A 26478-nucleotide genomic window follows, 5' to 3' on the forward strand; every position below is an offset into this window, starting at 1 on the left:
GGACAACTTTATGGACAGACCAATGGCGTCGCCATGGGCTCTCCACTCGGGCCACTGCTCGCTAATGTCCTCATGGGATCCATGGAAGAAACTCTGGTTCATGAAGGCAAAATGCCTTCATTTTACGAGATATACGTTGACGACACTTTAACTATAATGCCTGACACAGCATCAGCAGCTACCTTTCTTTCGGTCCAGGCTGAATACTATTATTTTTTTGCCCATTTTAGACTGAAGATTTTCTTGTAAATATTCTTAGATTATAGCGTATAATGTCTTGCAGAAATGAATTTAGCATCGAACATACGGCTAGCGCTGTTTTTGTTGTCTCTTGGCTAGTTCTGCGCGCTTTTTAGACGGAAAGGAAGAATTTTATACGCTTTAGTTCAAAAGATAAAATTTCATTGTACGCAAATTTTCAACACACATAATTGTACTCTTTTCAAAATCTCAGCCTCGGGTTAATTCTTAAAATCTTCTTAAAATTTCGCAAACTTCAGCCTCGATATTTTAACACAAAATAAAGAGAGTATGGAAGATTGCTGTCAGCTGTCCAAACGAGCAGTTCATCTCCACCTCTTTCGACATATATGTTCTTCAAATTTAAATGCATGGAGATCAAAGTCTATATATTGCTGGCAGAAGACACTGAAAACGTTCTACTCCCGAATAAAAACGAAAAGAACATACAAATATAAAACCCCTCTTAAACTCAAGTCCACCAGCTGTAAATATTTGGAACTGTAAATACTTTTATTTGCAACAAAAAACTCACAAATGCTCATAACTACTCAAAACAAATATAGCTTTGGCGCTCAAATTATTGACTACAGGTAAATGTCGGAACCGCTTTGAAAACAATGCCTTTCAAAACAATTGTGAGAGAATGTGATTATAATTGAACACCTATTATGAGCACGGTTCTTAATTAAACAAAAAGTAATATTTAATGTTTTGTGCACGTCTTCAGTATCGATACAATTCTTTCACACAAGATAATACATGTTGGCATATAGCTTTTGGTGTTTAAAAGCACAACCTCTTAGTTCGCCGGTAAGGCTGTGTTTTTAAACATAGTCTTAAATAAATCAATTTATTATGAGAACTTTTTCAGATAACACTGACTAAGCAGTCAGTCTCAGTTTTTAACAAAAACGACACTAATCAAAACAAGTACAAGTAGGTATTTTTACCGTGCTTTTCATAGCGGCGCCCGTAATTTTCAAACATTTAGAATAGTCAGAAGGAATATATTTTTTCGTAAATTGACCGACATTCTCTGACAACATTTGAAGAGTTATAAATGTTGTCAGAGAAGCAAACATGACCAAGTATCATAAACGCGGCAAACTGAATAAGACAAAAAAAGCTATTGAAACTAATAAGGTAAAAATGCCCTCCACGCAAAAATTATTAAAAAATTAGAATGTCGGAAACCTTTCAACGAGTTTTGAAAGCATTGTTAAGAAGGTTGTTTACAAAACAATTATCGGCAGCTGTTTCATAATTAGTACGAGTAAAAATATTGTCAATAAGATTATAGCACCAGAAACCTTCTAGAACAAAGATATAACTATCAAACCAAAACCAGAGAGGTATTATTTATCACATGATCCAAAGGCGACAGCTTACTCTAGGAATTCGGCCTTTAACGACAGTTCTCGTGATTTTCAGTTGCTCCGAATCATTTTTCCTGACATTGATGTTCGTCCCCGGAGAAAGAATCCATGGCCGCACCCAAGACTTTAAAGCAGACTGATTAAAAAGACTTTTTCTCGGGTTTGCAAGGAAGTTTATCCAAATGGGCATTACAGCTTACTTCACCTGTATCATTAAGAATATATTTATACCGAGAACCCATCGGATATCCTTCTGAGAAAGAGAGGCAGCGACTTGCATTTTTAATAAAAAGTAAAATTATTGTCGTTTACCAATAAGTCTTAGGGAACGTAACGGGAATTCCACCACTAAGAACTGGGGAATCCAAATGGATGGGTTTTACGTCTAGCATTTGTGCAATCTATTTATCCAGTGTGAAATCTTTGTTACATTCAAGCTTACAGAACTAAGTCTTTTTTGTCAAGCAAAAATATATAAGAAGAGAACTAAAATAAGGACGCAGGAATTTAAAAATATTTAAGCTGTTTAGAGATGAAACTTAAAATATTCATTTGGCCTTGGGGGAGATTCGAAATTAAAAGCATCCCCTGCAGAGGAAGATTAGAAAATAAACAGCTAAAAACGCACACCGCCGGACGGTTAATAATTTTGTAGTCAATGTAACCAGATCAACATGTAGGAATGTTTTTTCACGTGCGTGTTGTTCATATTCTAAAAGGCAACCGCCTCTCAAAAACGCATAAATTATGCGGCCTATGGGGAATAAATAAGAGTGCGTCTTGCAGTCTTCATCAGTACTTGAAGAGAGTATTTGATATTGCGGATTCATCCACCGTCTCAAGTTCCAATTTTCAAGCTAAGGTAGGACATGCTTCAGTATTTTGAGTTAAACAGAGGCCTTTGAAAGTAGGCTGACTTGCTGAATAAGCTTTGGGTTAGGTCGTTGAGGGTTAAGGGAGCTACGTGACGGTTGCGCACCTTGAAAATGTCAGCCTAAATTTTTTCAATTTTGTCGTTTGTAATCCTTGTTAATCTGCTCCACCCTTAAAGGTCGGGAATTTTCGTCGGAACATTTGAATTAAACCCTTGAAGAGACCAATTCGGGCATGGCTCGAGGTTTATTTGACCCCTAAAAGATAACTCGTTTCTATCATTTCTTCGAGTGCAACCCTACAAGATAACTTGACGAAAGAAATGGCGTCATTTCATCCTCAATTGCCTCGAGTGAGACCAAAATCCGTGATTTACATCCCTGAGCGAGGCGAAGAGTGTTCTCGACCTTCACATATGGGTGTGTCCCTCAGGATTTCTTCTGTGGTAATAACTAACAAAACTGTGTTATTACCTTGTCTGCAATTGCAGTTCAAATTAAACATGGCTGTTAAGTTTCATCTGTGCCTGTTGCTGATTTTCTTGGTGGGGATGGGTGCGCATGTTGCATTCGCAGGTAAGCACAGCTTCTACTCAGTACTTAGTAAAGAAAGTATAGCACATCTTTGTGTAGAATGCCGTTAACCATAAAACTAGTCAACTGCTCGGAGCATGTGATTTTACGCACAGTTTCAGCTGAGCACAATTAAGACGGCATCTATATTACGAGTAAGCCAATTATTATTCGATATGTTTACGTCTAGTAAACAGAAAGTGGTTATGGTTGCAAATCCCGTTAATTTTTGTTGAACCACTCGATTTTTTAACTTTTTTTGGAAACGCAACAGGATGCAATGGCCATATCTTCACTAGATATTATTATTTTTTTATATTAACGATAAATTCTCTTTCACAGATAGACCATCTTGCGACTTCCCAAATGGAGCGTGTTTCTATTATGGTGTCGAATGCCCAAACGATATGATTGAATGTGGAGCATATTACCAATGTTCGCAGGATACAAACAGATGCTGCTGTTATAAATGAGTAAGCACTGTGTAGCATACTGATAAGAACAAAGCTCTTTAGACGAGAATCATGACTTTTCAGTCAAGAGGAACATCTAATCTATGCCTTTACTTCTGAACTTTCAGCTGAGCTATTACATTAGCCCTACCGAGTGCGGGATACGATCGAGAAAGGAGGAAGAGGGCGAAATCCGCTTCCTTTGTAACTTGGAGAACATTTAAATAATACTACTGAAACTTAGGGGGTATATCATACGCCTAAAATGTTCCCTTTCTGTTTGATATTCAAACAGCCGCCATCTTAGATTCGCCATCTTAAATTTGATAGTGATTTTTCAAAACGAACCATAAAACCATCAAAATTAACTCAAGCCAATAAAAATCAAACAGACAATGAGAAAAAAGTCCTAAATACACAAAATGAAATTACAAGGAAGATAAATGTTGTTAACAAAAATTTCAAATTTGAAAGAACGTGTCTTTCAAAATAGAGTTGCCATGACAACATCTTGCTCTGAGTTCAGTGAAATACCATGACAAACTCTAGCAGTCAGTTGGTTTGCTCCTGATTCTTTTTTAGTTTAGGCACCAAGGTTTTTTTTGGTTTTACTTGCATGCATTTTGTTGGTTTCAAACATCGGAAAATAGCTATCACTACCCATCACGCTTTTAGGGGAAATTCCGCACAAACCTAATTGAAGTCGACCCAAATTTTAGTTGAATATCACATAGGTGAGTGATTTACCCCGGTAAATAATGGTAATATGTTGTTTATTTTGTAGAAGTCGATGATCCCAAGTGATGATCACTCACCCAACACTGCTGCCTCCGTATCAAGTGACGAAAATAGAATAGCTATCAATCATTTTGTTTGTAGTCATTAGTTCATGTTCACGTTAACTGAAGGTTATTAGTCTAAATCATCAGTATTTTATGGGTGGATGCACTTGAAGCAGTGGAATAAAAGCTGTTTAAGCAAAGCTTGTGTTGTTATTTCATGAGTCGCATTATTTTCCTGCAGCACACAATTAAGAACAAACTTTTAAAATACAGACATAATGTCGTGGCAATGCTGTCCAGCGAACATACAGCTCTTGATAAGACACTGCATAAGAGTTTTCTCAAAAAACCGAAATACGCTAGTTTACACTTGCATTGGACGAGGGAAATGATTTCAGTCTTTCACTTGTATTGGACCATCTAAACTGATACATTGGGGATATTCGGGAGTATATTGCGGCAAAGATCTCACTCGCTAGCACTTTCGTAGTTACAACATCTTCTTGCTATAATACTACTATTTGTTCATTTACAAACAAAAATAAACGATAAAAACCGACGTTTCTGTATCACCAAGACGCCATTTTCAAGGTTTTTGTAGAAATATTCTGCGGTCCTTTAATAAAAACAATCCCTTAATTTGCATTACAGAAGGAAAGTTGAATTATATGAGATTCGTGTAAATATTCTCGCGCGAGTGGAGTGATTGCACGTGTAGACTTGGTTTTAAACGTCTGATGTAAAACATATTGGTTCAATAAACGATCAAACTATATAGAAACTCGAACGAAAACGAGATCTTAGGTTCCCACTACACAAACCCATTTTCGAACAAAAACGCATACTTTTTGATGCGTTTTTGCTTATCGTCCAAACTAAAACGACCGAAAACGCAGATAAAAATGGAAGCTTTCGAATACGGTTTTAAGAGTAGAGCCCTGTTTTACGCATTGTTTTGAAAACGATCCGTTTCTAGTGTGGATAGGTAAAAATGTTATTGTTGTATGTTACATATTTCACTGAAAAGCCCCTTGGGGACGTGGAATAAACGTATGCGTGCGTGCGTGCGTGCGTGCGTGCGTGTATGTATGTATGTAAAAACGGAGGCTTTTGAAAACAATTCCGACAAAAGCGTCCTATACTGTCGCTTCCTTCAGCGTTTCTGGTCTTTTTACTGTGGACGACAGGCGAAAACGCATCAAAAGATATGCGTTTTCGTTCGAAACCGGATTAGTGTGGACAGGGGAAAACACAACGAAACGCTAGCGTGGTCGAAAATATTTTGCTTCGTTTTCGTTGAGACGAAAACGGTTACTTTTAAAAACGCATTAGTGCGACACAAGTTAAGGCCATGGTTCTCTAACACGTCAAATCAACAACGAGTGCGGGCTCACGCAGCATTCTGGGATACAAAAACAGGAATGGAACGGACTTAGTATAAAAGAAAGAAGGGTTGAGGATCACGTCCTCAGTGATTATCTAAAATGCTGAAAGATAAACGGAAAGCCGCAGATTGACAATGATGAGGAATGCGAAAATAATATACTCTGAATTATCCCACTGCATTTGACTTGCTTTTCAATAGCAACTGTATGAAATCTCCCTAGGCTGGAAATTCGACCGCGGGTTGTAGTGCATACATTTACATCTCACAAGGTTCATCAATGTGCAGGAAATATTTTACGTTACGTTTGCGAAGGGCGAATATTTTAAAGGGAATGAAAGTTCACGTGTCCATTGTCTTCTATGTTTGCACTATTAGCCTTACAAGGAGCAGCCGTGGGATTTTTATTCTTACATTCAGTTGCTATTGTAAAAGCAGGTGAAATGCGGCAGCCCACTTAGAGTGAGATTCGTGCATTCATCTTCTCTCTTTCTCCACCTTCTCGTTTATCTTAAATTAATTTGCACTTCAGATATACACTGTGAACTTGGAACTTAAAACTTGCTATAAACGTGAAAATTTCATGATGGTTCGTTCATGGACTTCATGGAAACAAGCACACCAAAAAAAACCTTTCGAAAGTGAGGCGGAAATGGCGAAATATTTTTCTCCCCTCCATATTCTGACTATTTATTAGCTCTGACTGCTCATGCTGCCCGGCCTCGTCTTGTGCAGAAATTTCTTAAGACAAAAATCTTTGCATCACCGTCTTATCCTATAACGTTGATGTAATAATCTTGCCGCTTCCCTGAAAAACAAATCCAGTTTTGTTTATTCTCGCCAATCGAACGTGCAATTTGCCGTGTAAGGAGACAAGTTTTGCCCCAACTAAAATTAGGCAAACTTACCGAATTGCAGTCGATTCTTTCATCAAATATATACTAAAAATATATTTGCGGTAACGTCGATTGTGAAAGGAAAGTCTATTTTTCCCGGCGAAATAATTTCAGCCTGCGCAAAAGAGTTATGAGACGAGTCCAGTTCGACAAAAGCCTCGACGATGGTGTCATGAAGACACCGAAACTTCGATTTTTATCGTTTCACTTTGCTTGTACCTGAAACTTCTATTAAGACGCGTGTCTTGTGCCACGTACCCAGACTGTTCGTTCCTTACGAAAGCGGATGATCTGGTAACTAATGATGGGTACGCCCGGGGATTGATCCCACATAATAAGGACAGGGGTGCTCGTCGGAAATTTTGAAAAGAACCCCTAAGAGGTACCAAGGGCATGGTTTAAAATGTTTTTTTCTCTTTTACCCCTAAGAGTTACCAATTCTAAAACAACACTTCATCTCCTGTCATTTTATTTTAGCTCAATACCCTAAGAGGTATTGCAAAAGCTCCTGTCGTGGACCTTTTGGGGCTGAACACCCTAAGACGTATCAAAACCGTGTTTTTAACCCCTAAAAGGTAAGACAAGCACCACCGTCCTTTTTATATGGGAGTGTCCCCCCCCTCCCCCCCCCCCCCCGTGGAGGGGGTACGCTGCTTCCGCCGTGAAAATAAATGAGAGAGCAGAGCACGCTGTTATTCGGCAAATTAAAATCACAGTTAAAACAGCATGTCTAGGTAACCATTCACAAGCTAATATTAAATTTAAGTGGATTCAGTCTTTCCTGTAAGGTTTGACTCACAACATTTTGAAATTGAAACTGAAATTTTGAAACTGAATTGAAAAAAAAAAAATACATTACATGTTTAATTTACAGCAAAAACCGGCGGACAAGCAATTTCCGAAAAGTTTTCGGCTTGAAATGTAATAGTTTACTTGTATCTGACATAAACATGTCGAAGGCAAACCGGAATTTTACTTTATATCAACCTGATAAACTCAGTCTTCACGGAGGTCAGTAAAACGATCAGTTCTAGGACTCACAAACATGAAAGACAAATAATACATATTGAAAGGTTCCCTCCAATGAGCTTTTATCCACTAGAAAATCGAGTTTGATCTGAAAAGATAGCGCCATTAACGGAGGAATCGAAATTTTATGAAGGAAACGCATAACGTCCGATAACGACATATAGACTTCAATGATTAAAATTACGAACACGTATTCAGATTAAAAACAAATACTGTGTTATCGGATTCAAGGCAAACTTTAGAATAAACTAATAAGAAACATGATGTTGTTTGTGTCCAAACGAATAATATGAAATACGTTCTCTCGTACCGCACAAATAGCATTTTTCTTGTCTCATAGCATTACCATTTCCTTTGACGTAATTTAAGGTGAAGGACTTTGTTTGAGGGAGAATTAAAACAAAATCTCCGATATCAATAAATAACGGATGTATAGAGAAAGAAAACGTCAACAAAAATGCTCAGTGATTGAACTGTTTGTTTAAATAAATTCGCGGTGAGTTAGGTAAAATAAGACAGCTGAATTATCTATTTTTTTCTTTTCGTCCGTTTTACTGATTTGGGGAAACGTAGCTGTTGCCCACACACCAATAATTAGAATCAACAACTAATTGCTTAAAATATCTCAGACCACTATGATTCTTCGGAACAAATAATTGTTGCTTTTATCAGCAAAAGTATAACCCAAACATTGATTTTTTAATTAAGGAAAACCCTGAAAACTTTTAACAACACTTAGAGGTACAAAAACATGCTGAGACTGAGATAGCTAAACGTTTTATTGAGTCGAATTCTAGAAGGATATATGGCATTGTTAAATACAATAGGAACTTTTTTGTCACTTTTGTCAACTGTGCAGGGGAGTTGGAAAATATATATCCAGAAATGAACATGATCCAAACAGCTTGTCACGTCATGTTTAGTCAAAGATAACCAATATATGCCGCTCTCTCCCAGGTTTGCGCTCGATAGACAATTCCGACAATTTCGTCTAATTTTCCGACCTGCGAATCAATTTATCTAACTAAACAAAACTGATGGAAAAGCCCCGGGCTTTTGAAAGTTGAGACATTCAAAGAAGTAGACTTGGCAGTTGATCGGAACTGAAATTGAATAGAGCCCCCCCAAAATAACAATACTTGAGTATAAAGCTGACCGACGCAAATTTAAAAGCCTGCTTGAAGAAGCGACCATCCTGGCGGAACGACCACGTTTTGGACGTGATTTTATTTCTTTAAGTGGAGGTAGGAACTATCCTTTACCTGTTTTTCCAGTGTTCAAAGTACTTGTTATTCATGACCTTTTTCCTTGTTTTGGATGTATGTTAAACAAAACGGTTTTGAAGTAGTTTCAATCTAGCTTTTTACCATCATTGTACACCATGTTGTAAGCTAATTATAAGGTAAAGTCTGCATACGAGCCAAGTGGCCCATCAGGCCGGAGCTTATCCCGGTTTCTGTCAGTAGCATGAAACGACGTGGAGTATTTCTGCTCCCCTGGATGGGATGCTAGTCCATCGCAGGGTTAGGTAGAGTTATTCCATCGTGTACCATTTTACTATCATGATACTGAAATAACAACTAAACTGCTAGAACGCTCAGGACAATATTATGGGAAAGCCCCGCCTTATTGCTGCTTTGCTTAGGACAGAGGTAATTTTGAGCCATGACTGAATATACTTCTGAAATGCATCAGTCGGGTTTGGCTATTAATCCGTCCCAATCTATTAACGAAACTTGACGAATTGAATTTTATTCACCCGAACAAACATCCAATACAAAAACAGCACAGCACGACTGCAAGACTACTTAGTGCTATTGGCTAGTTTTCATCTAGTCGTATGATTGCGTTAAGTTCAGGGAAGTCAAACTCAGTAGCTTGTATATACGGAAGACTAAAATTAAAGCAGGACCTTGAGATAATTTCTCGCTTAAAACATTGACCCAATCAATTGACTTATTCCAAATCCGACACTTCTCTCTCCAACCCTCAAAATTGTCGGGGTCATTTCAATTATTTATAGATTCGCTTCAAATTAAATTGCAATGAAGTAACCTGACATGTACAACTTCACTAAAAATGTCTGTTATCTGAAGCTGTTTCCTTTAATACTCTATGGACTATTTGTTCAGCAATAAGTGAAATTTAATTATATTGCAGAGTGACGCTTGGAAGTAGGGTCGGCTTGTTTTTTGAAGTCTTTGTCGGTGCTATTTTAATAAAAATCACTCGTGACAACAAAATGTTCAAGTAATACTAGATAACATTAGTGCATTAGTAGAAGTTTTTGAATCGCTGAATATTTCTCATTTCACACACTAAAAAAGAAAGCCGAGTCTTCTGTAGTCAAAAGCAAGTTTTCGAGATAAGAAGGTATTTTCAGTCAAATCCTCTGTTTGCTTGGTGATTATTTTGAGAACAAAGCTACTTCTATTAAATTGGCCTCGCTATAATAAGTTGCGAGTGTAATTGTCTGCAAATAAGAAACCTCGAGGCAAATTTTCAGAAGGCTGGAAAACTTTTTATTGTTTCGGCAACTAAAAGACTGCGATTTATATTTTTTTAGATCTCCCAGATGCGATATTTGATAAACTGACAAACAGCCAGAAGCGTAACTGTCAATTGCAATAGCAAAACAACCTGAATATCCCGTGACAACTGATAAAACGACAAATTTTCATTAACAACCCGGAACTCAAAAACTAACCTAGCAGTCTTTACTGACATCCTTCACAACGGTTAACTGTTATTACATGTAAATGCCAAGCCTAAAATAGGACCCACTCAGTTCATTGACAACTTGCAATACGTCCAAACGTTTATAAACTGAAAACTCGCATCGGCTTTCTTTCTGATGAATTTCAAGAGAGCTTAACGTTTAGCTGGCAATTGGTAAGTTGATAAGATTCTTGTTATTCAATTTATGATTTGACTGAGAAAATTACTTCATTGTGATTGGGTGAGAGCAAGCCAATTTATCGTTAACTGTTAACGCGCGCGTGTTCGCAATTTTCTCAGTCGTATAACAAATGAGTAATTGTATGAAAGTTCGAGCAATTAAGGATTTACACTACTCGTGAAATTTAAAAATTCTGTCAAATTGCACTTGGCTAAAGGCTCGGGCAATTTTGAGAGAATTTTCAAATATCACTCGTATTGTAAATCCTTAATTCCATTCGCGTTCATACGATTACAAATAAGGCTTAAACTCATGCATAAGTAATCGTGGAGCCCAACTGTAAAGAAGACATGTGAAAATAATTGTCACTGAATTTTCTATTTTAAACACCAGTATAATGTAATGCATTCCAAGTATTAAATTGAATATGCCGTATATGCTAGAACTCTTAAAATGGCAATTTCATTGAAGTGATCAGCATCTTATTTTCCCTTACAATGTCAATATATCGCCAAGCAGACTGGTTATGAGAATATGGAAAATCATCAACTTCTAGATTTCCTGTTTCTTGACCTAAGTCAAAATTCTCATGAACAGTCTTGAAACAGCCCAGTAGATAACCTTAATTTTAGTACCTACAACGAAAAAAATGATAGAGAAGAAAGCAAACTAGGATGTCACGTTTTAATCTCTGTGGGCAGGTCCTGTTTAGGGGTACCGGCGCCGGCGCTACAGTCTGCCACAATTTCAATGTTGGGTGCTACAGTCTTACCAGTCATTTGTGCATATGACAGTTTTAGAAGTAACATTTATTTTATTGCAATAGACATAATGCTCAATTTTTCTCGAAGCTGCCACGTCATTCAGATCAATAAAGTTGTGCGAAGATTTCATGTTTTTCGCACCGCTTTCATTTGGAGTTCCCTTGGTACGTACTGTCCAGAGAGATACACTTCAAAGTTTTATATGGGGAGAGGTCGCGGGAGTCAAGATGATTCCCGGGGAGCCCTGCTATGCACACAAGATTTTAAGAGATATATAAACAAAACGTATTAAATGAAATTAAAACGGAGCAATTGTTCTGCGCAAAATTATGCTGTGTTGTCGTGTTAAACATGAGTGTCAAAAATAGGTTTGGCGGGATGCGAGATGATAATGAAAAGAGAGACGTGATACGTGATGAAAGAAATTTTTATGGCGGGATACGGGATAAAAATACTTCGACCGGAACGGGATTTTGTAACTTTTGACAGGCGGGATGCGGGATAGTTTTGAATTTACGGGAGGATGCGGGATGAAAAACAGGCGACCGACATACAAACATAGGTTACGGCCAGAGAATATGATGATAATCTCTTGGTTACGGACATTGCGCGGAGAGCTGTAACTCTAACCGGGCGGGACTGGGATAAACATTCTGACTGTAGCGGGATGGCGGGATTGTGCCTACACTATTGGCGGGATGCGGGATTGCAAAAGACTATGTTGGACCCTCAGACATCAGTTTGATCTTATTTATCATGGCCATTTTTTCAATCTATTGTCTAGTGTTTATCTCAATCTGTATGCATCTCCTGAATTTTCAATCTACTGAAGCGGTTGTTGTCCATTAATAAAAGTACTTTCGATCTATCTGTTTTTTTCATCTTTGAAAGTATTTTTAAATTTTTGAAAGCGGACACATGTTTAATTTGTAAACGCAAGGATCTTCAGTGAAGTGTGAACGCTGGCAAGTTCAGTACGGTGCACGTTTCTTCAATCCTTGCTCAACAACAAAGGATCTCCTCTTTGATATTCGATCATTCTAGTAACTTTTAAGTGTCTCTCGATCTACGAAAAGTTTTTCATGCTCTCGAATTTAAGGAAGTGTCTTTCATTAATGGATACTAATGTGTCTGTTTTCATTCTAATGTATCTGTTTATTAATTGTTTTCAGTCTACTCAATTGCTTTCATTCAGTGGAAGTTTCTTTGAATATAAAGATACATTTTCAGTTCAATCTTAAAAGTGCTTTTATCCTTTGGAGGCGTTTTCATTCCGGTGAGGATGTATTCGACATGTTTTCAGGCTATAGAAGTGTTTTCAACCGTCTAAAGTAGTGGAAATTATATTTTTAGTGGGAGTGTTTTTGATACATGGGTATGTTCTTGCCAGCTAGGAGATAGGTTTATGCTCTACGTCTATGGTGTAAAAATACTTAATGGAGAAAATTAAACGTTACCGCCAGGAAACGCAGCTGACAGACTGACGCAATTAAAACGAACGTAAAAGCTTTCTAGATCTAACAGCTGTTGAATCGTCTGCGCGATGTTGTTTATTAAGCCGGGGGGGGGGGGGGTGGGGGAGTACTCCCTTATATGGGCTATATAGGTATGTGCGGCCCCAAAGAGTAGGGTTTTTCAACCGTTTTGGTCATAAATACGTATCGAATTTTGGTCATTTTGGTCATAAATAGGATATGGTTTTTGCACTCTAGTCTTGACATGGGTATGTTTTTAAGAAGCAGCTACATTTTCGTCATAATTGATAGACCATCAACAAAAGCCCTTCAAAAATTATGTTTACGGCGATTTAACGATGGCCTGAACTAGAGAACTAATTATAAGGCAGGTCTATCAAAAATGGGGTTTCGAATTTTTGGTCAGGTCATAAATAGGGTAGAGAAAATCGCAGACTTTGGTCATAAATAGGGTAAGGGTTTTGGGAAGCAGGCCGCACACCCCAACCAATTTTTCTGGAAGTACCCCCCCCCCCCCCGGGTTATTAAGATAGAAAGGGTGTAGTTGCACTGCGAAAAGGCAACCATTGATTCACCGTGTGTTGATTTCGTTCTAACAGGTATTTCTGCATTTTGAAGATTCGGAAAACGCTTGTAAACTGCATTTGTTTCCTAGCGTGATTCCGAGCTGAAGAATCTGCGACAGAAATGTTCCATTAGCGTACGTCTGTACTACAAGCAGTGCCGCGCTCATGTTAGAATGGCCTTGAGTGCGTTTGCAAGGTCAGCGAATTACGACGGTAAGTACCTTGTACGTTTGGGAATCAGAAATGCTTCTTTTCCCGGTTTTAGGGTGTGATCGATGAGGTATTTTCACGGTTTGGCGAAGTTTATACTTGTCATTTTATAGTTTGCTGAATTCCCTTCCCTTGTTTTTCTTTGATTAGTCCCTAGCCCCCGGGGCACCACCCTTGCGTCGCGAAAAGATTCCGGCTTTCCCCAGGTTTTATGTTCAAATGTTAAACAGTTCAAAACAGCATGCGTTGTGTTGCCAGTTCTCCTACTTTATTAAACGATCGCCGAAATATTTCTTAAAGATTCACGAGTCCAGTAAATATCAAAAAACAAACAATGAAAATAAAGTTGCCTTACATTCGTTAAGAGGAAACGTGGAGTGGCTAAATGTGACGCCTTTTTGGCGGCGGGCGATTGTCTCCACTCCCTTCCTGGTTGTATTTTTATCCATTTTTAGTTTACTACTCAGCTCATTAAAGTTGATTGGTTTCCTGTGTCTGGCTGATTAATGAATATTTCATGTCTCGATGTCGTTGAATGGTTGAAGCGTTATTGAAACCTTGATTGTATAGAGTATCGTTTCACTGACAGAAGAAAACCAAAAATGAAAATTAAATTAAGGTTAAGACACCTGACCGTTGCAAGATCAAAGATCATGCTCGCGTGCCCTGGTTAAGACAAATGTTTTAAGCAATTATTTTTACGACAAACGAAACGGTATAAACAAGGATATTACGTATAAACATACTTTCCATGAGCAAGGCCCAAGGCAAAATATTAGTCAGGGATGATGCAGTTCAGAAGTGATCAATAACCTTTCCACGCTCCAGACAGCGTAAAAACTGTCAAAAGTTAAATTCTCTTTTAACTTTTTCTTTCAAAAATCCCTGAAGGGGATTTGCGTGCAGTAAGGCGTGATCAGACAATGTTTTGTTGTAGTTTAATTTAGATTAATCACTGGAATCTCGAATTATTACTATATATATAGCTTGGTTAGTATTTCGGAGAGTTAGGAAGATCTGATCGCAAAGTTTGGGCCGTAAGATGATTGTTCAAGTAGATCCGATGGTGACCAGTCGGTTGAGGGTGATTTTAGGGTGATTTCGCTAGACATTTCAACATTTGATCTGGTGAGTTAACAACTAAGATATATTTTAATTCAGTTTTCAGTTTTTAGTTCTCTTGGACCAGGAAGTGTATATGTTTGTTTGAGCAGAAACTCTAAAATAGACATTTTTCTCAAACTGACGTGAGAAAACGTCTAACGGTGGAGATCTTTGGCAAAGCTTTTCGAATTCACCGGTAAATCAACAACAACAACAAAAAAAAACAATGTGAAAACGGTGTTTGTGTATTCAAAAATCATTCAGTTCAATGCGACACCAAAAAGTGATAAAAACGCGACAATTGAAGATAACCAAAGAGAAGAATAACGGGCCGGGAAGTAACGTACGAATCGATAGCCTTAACGAAAGATTTGTTAGCAAAGGAAAAAAGAATTTGCTGCAAAAATTCACGACGGATCGATTAAAGGGAAGTTCTGGTTAAAACTAGAGAGTTGTCGCTAAAACAAGGGGAGGGGAAGGAGGAGATCTTGGCAGCCGTTAAGTCTTCAGGGCAAAAATAGACCTCGCTCCGTTTTACAAAAACACGACGCCATTTGTTTTTGGAAGTAATAGAAAGGACTGCATAATCATTCGATTTAGCGCTCGAGGCGCTAATGTACTTTTGGTCGCTCAAGGGAGGGTACGGTGCTATTATTGGAGAGGGGCGGTTATTTTATATCCCTGTATAGGTGTTAACGTTTTAGGTTTAAGGATTTTTCAAAATAACATTACTTGTATTTTTCGTTTGCATTTTACACGACCCCAGGCTTGAAAGTTTGTCGTGTTTAAAAATAAGTCATCAATTCGTTTTTAAATATTTAGATCTGAATGTGACACTATAAGTACGTTAACTGAAGAACTTAAGAACTGGTGCTTTGATAGCCACAATGTTCAATATTAAATCCCAGATGAGTTAGCAGTCTCTATAATTCATTCATCTAATCAGTCTGCATTCCACGTCAATCAGTCTTGAATACTACTTTCTCTATGGGTGTGCTAAAGGAGGGAGGGGGCTAAATCGAATCATATTACGTAATGCCCCTAGAACAACCTCTTTGATACTAAGTAAAATTTCAATATTGTCCGTTCAATTTTGGAACTATAAGCACCCCGACCACAAAAGGTGAGTGATATTCCTTCTCACTAGCTCAAGTGGTTCAGTCTCCAAACTTCGACAAGGCTGTCTTATTGGTTCAGTAGTGCATTGTGTACATTTAAGGAAACTAACAAACAATTTATGAAAACATTGAAAGAAAATTGCGTGTTGTTGAGGATAGTTACAGTTTTTGAGGTCAATAAGCTGTGATCTTGTGAGTTATCCTAAGTATTCTTTAATATTGAGAATCGGTAAGGAAGTTTATTCAGAGAATTAGCATTGTTGAGATGGGAAATTGTTAACATAAAGTTTCCATATGCTGCAGTTTTGGCATGTGTGCGATGCTGGGATCATATCGTTTTCTGTTTATACAGCTGTGATGCAAGAAGGAAGCTTTTCTTCCTTATACAACTATGTTACAGTTATGAGTTTATGATCCTTATTTAAGTTCAATTCACAGTTTCTGAGGTGAAGAATACGTCGTCAATTGCAACGTAAATACATACCGCTCCTCTATAATATTGTAACATTATTTTCGGTGAAAGTTTGCGTGATGTGTTTATCATTGTTTTTTGCCGGTTATCACGATCCTTCATCAATGACGATGAGAATGACGCTTAGACAAAACATTTTAATTACCTTGGAGGCTAAAAACACGAAAATAAAAAAATGTCTGGGGTAAATAAGCCGTTTAAATCATGTTTTTATCACGTGTTATATGATAGATGACGCACGGTCGCTGCAATTCATCATCAGTAGGCAAATACGAAGAAAACAAAACTTGATTTAGTAAACATGGGCAATGACTAGTTTTGTGGGGTTTTTTGCGAACTTGTACATGCAAAATTTCGTCGCTGTTATTGGAAGTCTTCCATCGCACCAAAATTGTGTCTTCAAATTACAAAAAAATGCGGCACAAAGATGAACGTTTATTTATTCACATCGTTAGGAGTGCCTTCTTTGTTCTGTTGTGTGTGTTTCTTTTTCTTTCTTTTCATAATGGTTATATAGTGCGCGATCCCTTTTATCAAAAGGAGAAATTTATTGAGAATTTACATTAAACTGCGAGGAATTTTGCCCTGGCTATCGTTATTACACATTCGGTTCAGTTTCTAAGAAAGTCAAGCTACACTATGTTTGAGGTCGCTCGTTTCAGAAGCTCTCCCTTTTTCTGTTTTGCAAACTGAAACAGCTTACTCAAAACAGTTAAAATATATCGCTAACTTAATTTCGTCCACATCTCGTTCACTTGCCGGCGATGCACTAAATTCGCATATGAAATACACACCAAATTTCTTTTTTCACATGTGACTTTCAGCTATTTTACACTGATGTTTTCTCACCTTTGCCCCAGAATCGGTATCGGACGACAAACGTCGCACTCCTCAGGCTAAACTCGGAGCTACACTGAACGATTAGTAAAGCGATGTCATATGGGGGACAGACTTTTATACTTTTATGTCGCAAAGTTTTACATTAATAAAAGTTAAGCAGCATCTGGATTGAACCCTCCTGGAATACATAAGATATGACTGATTTATTACAGCGGTAAATGATAAAATGGTGACTTGATCTGTTTCACTCACATGAGAAGATAAAGAAAAACATAAAAGAATCACGTTTGTAGTGAACGAGGTGATCTCTCTTAAAATTTCCATTTCATATTTATGTTGTTCAAATTAAATCCAAAAATGTTAAGAAAATCTACAAATTGCGATGATTTTGTTGAAGTATCATTAAAAACGTTTGCCTCTAATCTGAGGAAAACATCCACTTCAGTTTTTCCTCTGACGCAGAGGAAACAAAATAGGGTTTACTAATGTCTTCGTTACATACGTCTGCAAGAACGTGAGGCTTCGTTTCACGCGCAAGCACCACGCAGTCGTTCGTCCGGAAAAAACGTCAGTTTATAATTTCAAAGTTCACGTATAACTGTAGCCAGGAATATTCCTTGTTTTTGTTTCCGCAAGGCGTTTCTTGCTAAAATAAAATGAGTTTCCTGTCTTGATCTTGGCGCGATGGGGAAAAACAACACAAGGGGCAAGGAAGACCCATAAAAGGGCGGAATGAATATGAGATAAGGAGTTGTGCGAAAATAACTTGATAAAACCTTTCAATTTTCTTGTTTGTTAGAACACGTTTTACCATTATGAAATGTCCACTTGGGGGTAAATATCACTATAAAGCGATAAAATGCCCGGATATGATTGATTAGTGAGAGGATTTTTTTTTTTTTTTCAAAATTGAAATTAGTGGTGATCAGGTTAGTTTTGTTTTTTTTTTCGCCGAATTCATACATTTTAAAGTTAGACCCTTGGAATAACAAAGCATGTGTCTTATTCGCTTCTTTTTCGATTAGCATGATTGATTGTATCTCGATGAAGCTTTTGTAATAGTTTTGTAATAGTGCACTTTTCCCGTAAAAAAGGAAAGATCAACAGCGAACTAAAGCTCCTAAAGTGTTGTTGTCAAGACGTTCTTCTTAAGTAAGTTTGCCAATGCATCACTCTTCCTTGAGAATACCTGGTGGTACTTACATTCGCGATAATTTATTTGCGTGTGAAAAATATCATTAAAATCCATTGTAGGATGTTTACGTTTCCCAAATTCTGTAACTAAGTAAAATTTCTTGTGTTTGTCACTTGAGTGTCTAAGTTGGGAGTTGTTAGCAAATTAAACCTTCTTGTATTCGACATCGAGCACTTGTGATTTCTGGCGCGACATTATCTAATTTTTTTTTTTTTTTTGTAGTATGCGGTATGCATAAATGGTCTGGGATTTCCAAATTTACGCTTTTCAAGAGTTAAAATTTGGTGAATTTTTCTTGATGAGAAAGATAAACATGAGGGGCGCGACAAATGCATAAAAGGGTGGGGGAAAAAAAACAACGAAGACAAGAATTGAAGCGATTGTAATTCATAGATAAAAGCTGCCCGTCGCATGGTCGCTATATAAGGAACTGACCATTATGAAACTGAATCCATTAGGCATCGTGTCTCTTGTTTATCTGTATATAGTGATAAAGTTGCCAGGTTGATTAGCGTCAACCCCTTCCTATATCACGTCCATTGACTTCGACCCTTTATTGAAATACTTCTCGATGACTACGTGATATTCTTTACAATTTTAATTGATGAAATACAGCTCATTATAAATAAACAAGGTTTTATTTTATATTCTTTATTGTTTAGACTCAGTTAGCGATATGCATGTCTTATTTCGACTTTCCATCCGTTAGTGATGTGTTCTTTTTGCGAATAAAAAGATACCACTTATTTTTTAAAAAAAGGTTTCAGTGATATTCGAGTTGATTGCAATTGCATCAAGGCTCTTGATGTTGGGATATAGATATAGATATATGTGAAGTAGATAATTGTCTTGGTTAGAAAATTGCTTTAGCAGGGACAGCTGACATGCTAATTAGCTGTACGTAATAAAGGAAAAGTTCCTGGGGCGATAGCCTCCATTAGTGGAGTACATATCCTGTGTGAAAAGTGGCAGCCACAAGTTTGAGAGCATGTAGCCACAAACACAATAAAACACTTAAGAGAAATGTTGACACAAAAGTGTTTGTTGACAGAATTAACACCAATCAGCTCAGAGCTTTGAATGATAGATAAGCTATAGACTGGAGTTTATTACATGAGAAATTGCTGTCCATTCCGTGGAGTAGAACGATCGAAGAACGAAATGGAAAGCTAGTCTCTTTTGTCAAAACGTTTTAAGATATCTTAACTAAACAATTCCTCATTTGGAATTATACAACAGACATTGATTGCCCGTGTGAGTGGATATCGGAACAAGGTGGACAGCATATCTTTAAACAAGGCGAATCTGAGCAATTTCTTGGTAAAGATCGTGACTACATCCATAGATCAAAAACTGTCAGGATCTGCTCGGCAAGGTGAGATCTTGGCTAGCTTCATATTTTGTAAAACTCAGTGTCAACTTCTGGATAAAAAAAAGACCTTTATTGAGCATATATTTCCTTTCCCAAAGAGATTTTTTTTCCTTAGAAAAAGTACAATCATTAACGGGAGTTGAATTGTAAATATCATTTCAGGGAACGTTGCGAATGTTTGAGAAAGGATAATTACGTTAAGCAGTATTATTCCATTATTAAATGCACAGCCCTGGTGCGCTTTTGCTTTGATTCAAGTCGGTAAATGAGGAAGTTTTCTACCACTTTCGGTTTCTTGGAAAACTCATTGTCGCAAAAAACCTGAAATGAAAATACTTTTGCAACTGAGAAATAACACTATTGAAATCGATGAACGTGACAAAGAACATAGATTTACGATCAAGCATTTGCATCACCGAGCAGTAAAATAAAGGCGTAAGCTAATAAGGAAGTTCGATTCTAATCTGGAAGGAAAATAAGAAGCCTTGGCCTCAAGAGCAATCATTGCTGGTACGATAGCATCAACGATGACCTCCTAAAAGAAAGCAAGACTTTGGCTGGTCTCATGGCAGAGACAATTTTCTTCAGTGATTAATCGTTTTTATCATCTTTGGTCTAGGGATATTTGTGTGCTGGTACAGACATCCTCAAGGCAATGTTTATTTATATTGATAAAGTGGGAGTATAACCCCCACTGAGTCTGCCGTCTAACAGCTATGTGAAGTTTTAAAATATGCACTTGAATTCATTCATGGCGCCATCATTAACTACTGAAATAATTTTTTTGGAAAAAAAATGTCTAATTTGTAAACTAGAAGCGACAAGGACGGTAGGGGCGATTTTCCATAGCATTTAGGAGGATATTTTGAGAAAGTAACTCTTCAGTATGATCAATATAATACCTTTTTCCTGGGTTTTATTTTATTCTTCACGATGTCATATTGCTTCATCAGTTTAAAATTCAGATTATTGGTATCAATATTACAAACTGTGCAGCTGAACAACACTCAGCAAAAATGGCACAGGACATATCTTATCATTAATACCACGATATCAGAAAATTGATCGACTGTTGCATGAATTGAGTCAATCGATGTCGGTTTGTAACTTTTAATTTTAAGTAGCGCTTAGTGGACGAGGTTCATTCTAGTGTATGGGTGCAAACGAAAGCTGACAAGCAATGTTTTCCGTTGATCAGTGCACGTTTCTTTAGGCTCCGTGGCATTTAGGTGAAAGCTATTGAGCAGTACTTTGATTGTAGCTAATTATTGTTTGTTGTGCTGCATGAGAAGGGTGTTTTTGGCTTATATAATTCTCACCAATGGCTGAAACCCTAGTGTGCGATCACACAGTTGAAAAACTAATATATTGAACAGTGTTTTCATCAGTGTTGCTGTTTGCTTTACACTATTTTTCGGAATGATAGTTAATTTTGCCAATGGGTGATTACGAGAAAGACAAAATTTAGAAGAAAAAAAAAACCTTTCATATCAATCAAAAACCACGTCGTTTCATCATATCATTTTGTCGCTGAAGCAAATAACTGTATATCTATATGTAGGGGGATTTGAATTGAAAAACATCACCCTCCCTATCTTAATTTATAGAGAAAATGAATAAGAACCATATATCAATCCTAACTTGAAGTAACGAAATTTTCAAATGTGATTTTCGTCTGACAATACAGTAGTCTACAGTCATAAACGAGATAGATCTGTTTTTCTGAAAGGATTAAGGATTATTAAGGACACAATAAAAAACCACCTTAAGATTCAGAAAGGCTGTTAATAACAGCCTTTCTGAGTCTTAAATTTTATGACCAATATTGTAACTTATAATATTGGTCATTCGGTCTTTTTTTTAACTCCACATTGTTTTGTCTATATTTTTTCATTTCCAATCTACGGAGTTGTTTATTTGGAATTCACATTTGGTGGGCTTTCATGCATACACAAATGTTCATTTGCAAATATTGGCTTTCAACTAGAAATATCTGTCTCCCGCCCTGAACATTTGACTGAATGATGGTCAAATAAAATACATACTGTTAATTCACTCACAGGTATCCCAAGCTCCTTAGGAGCCGTGAACATTATTATATGACATTGCGTAATAGCGTAAATATGGAAGTTCGTATGGGAATGTAACGATCGTATGTAACAATCCGAAATGTGGAGAAGTAATTGAATAAAAACGACTTACTTCGACTCTTCTGTGTGTTACTTTTGTCTCCGTGCCGTTTTGGGACCGTTTCAAAGTGATTACAGCGACTTTCAGTTTCATCGTTCTCCTCTCTATATAATGCATAATTATACACAAGTATCTGTATATGTGTATACAGAGAAGAGTCGAAGTAAGTCGTTTTTATTCAATTTCTTTTCCATATTTTGAACTGTTACATACGATCGTTACATTCTCATACAAACTCGTACATTTACGCTATTACGCAATGCTATATAATAATGTTCACCGGTCTCAAGCAGCTTGGAATACCTGTTGTTCAATCACGAAAATTGATCAACACGACGATTTCACTCGCTGTGAAAGCGTTTCAGTGACCGTGGTCAGAGATAGGAAAATATGGATCGTGCTAAGAACCAATCAGATTGCAGGATTCGTTACCATGCCCTCTTGGAAAAAAATAAATAAATGCTATTTAAAATCATGAACTGCTAATTGAAAAAAAACGGCCTTCAATAAATCCAATATTTTCTAGTTATCTCTCAGCAGCTCATATTCCAAGCTGAAGTGGTATTCAAGACTACTTATTAACCGAGAGCGAAGTCTTTACGGGAAAATCGCAGACCGAGACCTTGCCCTATTGACCTGGCGACAGCGAGGTCAATACGGCAAGGCCGAGGCTTGAGATTTTCCCTTAAAGACCGAGTGTTTGAGGTAAATAAGTTGTTAATTATATGGCTTTTTGCTTTGTTTTTTGCAAGCTTGTAATCGGCCCGTTGGCATTACGGGAGAATAATGCCCTAGAATTAGCCAATCAGAGCGCGCGTTATATCGGCCACAAGAATTAAACAAGCCATGTGATAATAACTTTGATTGTGCGAAGAGCATGCGCAATTTGCAAGACGCAATATTTTTGTAGTAAAAATTGTTTTATCCGATCTCCCTGCTACACGTTAAAGCTTATTATTAGGTTTATTTGGTGGTGTAGTACTAAGAGAGAGATGTTAGCATACGAGGGGCTCTGGGTTCGAAATAAAACTTTTCTTGTTTCTTTAATTTAATAGAAAAAACTTCATTTTCAGTTGAAAAATTTCCAAGTGTCGCGAAAATGACAACGACCGTTTTCGAACTGGGAAAAGTGCGGCGGAGCTCTTAAAAAATCATAATATTTATAATGACAGCAAGCAAATATTAGCAACAAAATACAGCCACTGCGAAATGAAAAAGATCGTAATCCAGGAGACTAAATCTCCGTGCCTAACTTGGTCGAGTTGTACCCTACATGTACTACGCTTCTACTATATGCGTTATTCAGAGGCGGCGATTTTTGCCTAGCTTCATATGGGCTGCGCTTAATCGAAAGCGGCGCTTAATCTGGGGCGGTTCTTTATCCAGTAAATTCGTTAAGTAAAAGGTGGGAATGATGGTCAAGTGGCGAGTTTAATGACTTCCATGACTTCAATATAACAAACGGCAGATTTATTTTAGAATAATTTTACAATAACAGGATCAATAATATGTTTTTTTCTCTTGAGTTCAGTTGCTCCTATTGTAACAGAAATATTGTCCAAGCATGAATTTTTTTACGTAATATCACGGGCGACAAATTCCCTCTTAATTCTGGCGCGAAATTTCATCGTTAATTTATACAGCCGAACCTCCACTAACGGCCACTTTTCTCTGCTCCCAAGGTGAATTTCACGCGGTCTTGTCAAAATTATCATAATTCCCCTCGCCTAAAGACTTAAAGAATTATTAGAATTTTGACAAAAATGCGTGAAAATATTTCATAATTTCACTCGTCACAATTTGATCACCCATACCAATGAGAAAATGGCCTGGTTCTGATGCAAGCTGAGCCTTATTAAGCCTTAATAACGATTCAGTAGCTCGTAGGACGCATACTAAGCAAGGGTAAAGACGGTTCAGTCACAGTTAACAGGAGCCTATACACTTAAGATGTTTCATCTTTTTCTAATCCTCCTAAAGACAATACAAAGTAACAATAGTTATACCAAAGCTGGCTGCATGAGTTAAACCTAAGTTTACCATCGACAATCTGTTTGCAGTCTAACACCTGCGAGATGAACATAATTATGTCAAGTCCAAAAAATTACTGGGTGAAGAAACTAATAACACTAATGACAATAAAACAGCACAAAACAAACAGAAAAATTAACTAATGCGAAAACATTGCGTACCCTTTTAACACGGCCCAATAAAAGGATTTCAGTCACGTAGCCAACAGCCTAACATATTAATTGGACAAAAGAGAGGGTTTACATAAAAAGAGAGTTCAACTCCCACGGGATTGGTTTGGGACCCCAGCATGTCAACCGTTTTATTGTTTTGGGACATCAATATAGCTGCCATGACGTCATGTGAAAACGGTCTGTAAAAGTTTGACGATATTTCTCAGTTATTGACGACAGTTTCCTGCACGAAAACATGAAACCAGGTCGGCAACCAGACAAAGCCTCTTACGGTCAGCCATGTTTGCACTTAGTTTAAAGATCACTAAAAATTAACACTGTCGTGAACTACTTTGATGTGATGTGCTGATTACCTTTCTTCTCGCTAAGATACAAATAATTAGTGCGACCGCAGAGTCGAGTGTGAAGTAACGTCCTTTAACTGAATACTAACAGCAGTAAACTGTAGTCAATGGTGTTAATGTGACAACAACCACTAAAGCTGCTGATTAACACATTGCACTTACGTTCCATTAATTAAATCAAGACAAATGTGTGAACTCCGCGTTAATTTTATGGAGTTTTAATGTATTTACCCGCCATGCAAAGTAAACCATCTGCTTTTGTTGTTTGTTATTCTCTCGCAGTTCCTGATCGCTGATGAACAGCAAGTTGTAGTCAGCCAAGCTGTACAAGTGAAACCATCGTATGCTGTGAAACTCTCTCAAGACAAAATGCGTACCGATAACACAAGCTGTTCATTCAATGAGAACAAGACTGAATTCAACCAAAGCCATCAGGCGGACGATGACTTCGGCGACGAAGATCAGTACACACCTTACTTCAGTCCTAAACACGATATAATTGGAATTCTCATGGCACTCATCATTGTGCTTCTTAACTCGTGGGTCTTCGTCCTTGTGGCCAAAAAACGATCGTTGAGGACTCCAACTAATTTCTTTCTGGTCGGATTAGCAGCGAGTGATTTTCTCACTGGTCTTATTAGTTTACCGCTCAGCATTACGTGTAACATCTTCCAAGAGCATGGAATGTGCTTCACTACAATTTACATTTGGATGTTCACCTCATTCTTGGCCGTATCGCATATTTCAGCCGTCACTGCTGATCGCTTTATAGCCATTATGTTTTCTCTTCGCTATCCACAGATTGTGACGAAACACCGAAGTTACATCGCCCTCGGGTTCGTGTGGGTCAGCTCGCTCCTCGTTTCCCTGATGCAGTTATGGTGGCTGAGACCGGCAAATTACGATCCACAGGAAAGCGTCCCCGAGGATCAACGACAGAACGAAGTTGCTTTCAGCATCGCTTGTTTTGTAGTGTATCTTGGGATACCTGTTGCGTTCATGGCTTTCACTTATCTGATGATTCTACGCGAAGTGCGACGGCAGAGTCGACGGGAATTTCTCAACGTTCCAGCTGATGTGAAGGAGCAGCGACAATGGAGAAAGCGAGAGGGAAAAGCAGCGTCTATTTTCCTAGTCATGTTTCTTACTCACGTGATGTGCTGGTTACCTTTCTTCTTGCTAAGATACCAGCAAGCGTACGATGCATTTTTTCTTCCGATGTGGGCCGAGTACATGTTCGGATATCTTCGATTTGCATCGTCGTTTCTAAACCCTTGCTTCTATGTGTTCGGCAAGCACGACTTTCGTAAAGCATGGGATTATCCTTGTAAAGAGCAAGGAAGAAATCGTGCAAAATCGGATTTGGTTATGATAATGAGCAGTCATGTTTGAATCTGATTCATTTACATTTCAGATGGTACTGAAAAGACGGTCCCCATCTCGTCACTATTTATCTGGTGTGATTCTTTCTTACAGTCAATTAAGAAAATACAATCTACGACAGGCCAGTTGCCAGAATCAGGCTGCTAAGAACTTCTGTAACAAAAGCACGTCCTAGCTGAGCATTTTTAGCGATAGTAAGCTAAGTGGTTAAAACATTGATCAAGATAAATTGACACACTGGACAAGGCAAATAGAGTACATTGTAGTCAATATATTGTAGTCCGCCGAACGCAACCACCTTTCATCGCTCTTCACAACTTCGTAGCCGCATTGTGCGACTCAAGATATAAATTTGCTTGTCAGTTGAACGTGAGGGCAAGATTTATGAAGCTATTAGGTAATAAAAATGCAAGGTCTAGAATAAGTAACATTACTTTATAGTCAGTCAGTCAGTCAGTCAGTCAGTCAGTCCGTCAGTCGGTTAGTCAGTCAGTTAAACCGTCTTAGCATAGTATTTTCCTAAAGGAGGTCGACCTCTCATAAAGATTACGAAACGACGCTGAACAGAACTGGCTGAGTTATTGCTAGGGATATATATAGCCATGTTCCAATATCCCCGAGTGTACATTATGTTTGTGTTTTGCTTGTGGATTAAAACTTGACTGGCGGGGATGTTATGGAATAAGATTTCATTTTAACTTCTGCGTGCAAAGATGTAGGTTGATGAGAAATCCA

The 26478-nt window shown here is 37.7% G+C and overlaps 2 protein-coding genes across 3 annotated transcripts; both read left to right on the forward strand.

Annotated features, from left to right (window-relative positions):
* Positions 1-2263: 2263 nt before the first annotated feature.
* Positions 2264-5189, forward strand: LOC145497264 (small cysteine-rich protein 5-like). Its single transcript, XM_081477088.1, has 4 exons — positions 2264-2481; positions 2983-3067; positions 3407-3537; positions 4301-5189. The coding sequence occupies exons 1-3, from the start codon at positions 2302-2304 to the stop codon at positions 3535-3537; spliced, it is 396 nt and encodes a 131-aa protein (XP_081333214.1). The 5' UTR covers positions 2264-2301; the 3' UTR covers positions 4301-5189.
* An 8077-nt stretch (positions 5190-13266) lies between these two features.
* Positions 13267-26414, forward strand: LOC145496451 (octopamine receptor beta-2R-like). Of its 2 annotated transcripts, none has more exons than XM_081476112.1 (2): positions 13267-13524; positions 24643-26414. In XM_081476112.1, the coding sequence occupies exon 2, from the start codon at positions 24730-24732 to the stop codon at positions 25750-25752; it is 1023 nt and encodes a 340-aa protein (XP_081332238.1). In that variant the 5' UTR covers positions 13267-13524; positions 24643-24729; the 3' UTR covers positions 25753-26414. The 2 variants fall into 2 exon arrangements, with proteins under 2 accessions (XP_081332238.1, XP_081332237.1); XM_081476111.1 differs by lacking the exon at positions 13267-13524 and adding an exon at positions 19562-19625.
* Positions 26415-26478: the final 64 nt, after the last annotated feature.

This window comes from Orbicella franksi, chromosome 9 (genome assembly GCF_964199315.1).
Source record: "Orbicella franksi chromosome 9, jaOrbFran1.1, whole genome shotgun sequence".
In the NCBI taxonomy this organism is placed as follows: Eukaryota; Metazoa; Cnidaria; class Anthozoa; order Scleractinia; family Merulinidae; genus Orbicella; species Orbicella franksi.

Excerpts from the sequence above, each read along its gene's own strand:
- LOC145497264 (XM_081477088.1), top strand. The coding sequence starts at position 2,302 with ATGTTTTTTCACGTGCGTGTTGTTCATATTCTAAAAGGCAACCGCCTC. Across the intron at positions 2,482-2,982 it reads GTTCCAATTTTCAAGCTAAG|TTCAAATTAAACATGGCTGT; the intron begins GTAGGACATGCT and ends CTGCAATTGCAG. Across the intron at positions 3,068-3,406 it reads TGCGCATGTTGCATTCGCAG|ATAGACCATCTTGCGACTTC; the intron begins GTAAGCACAGCT and ends TCTCTTTCACAG.
- LOC145496451 (XM_081476112.1), top strand. The coding sequence starts at position 24,730 with ATGCGTACCGATAACACAAGCTGTTCATTCAATGAGAACAAGACTGAA.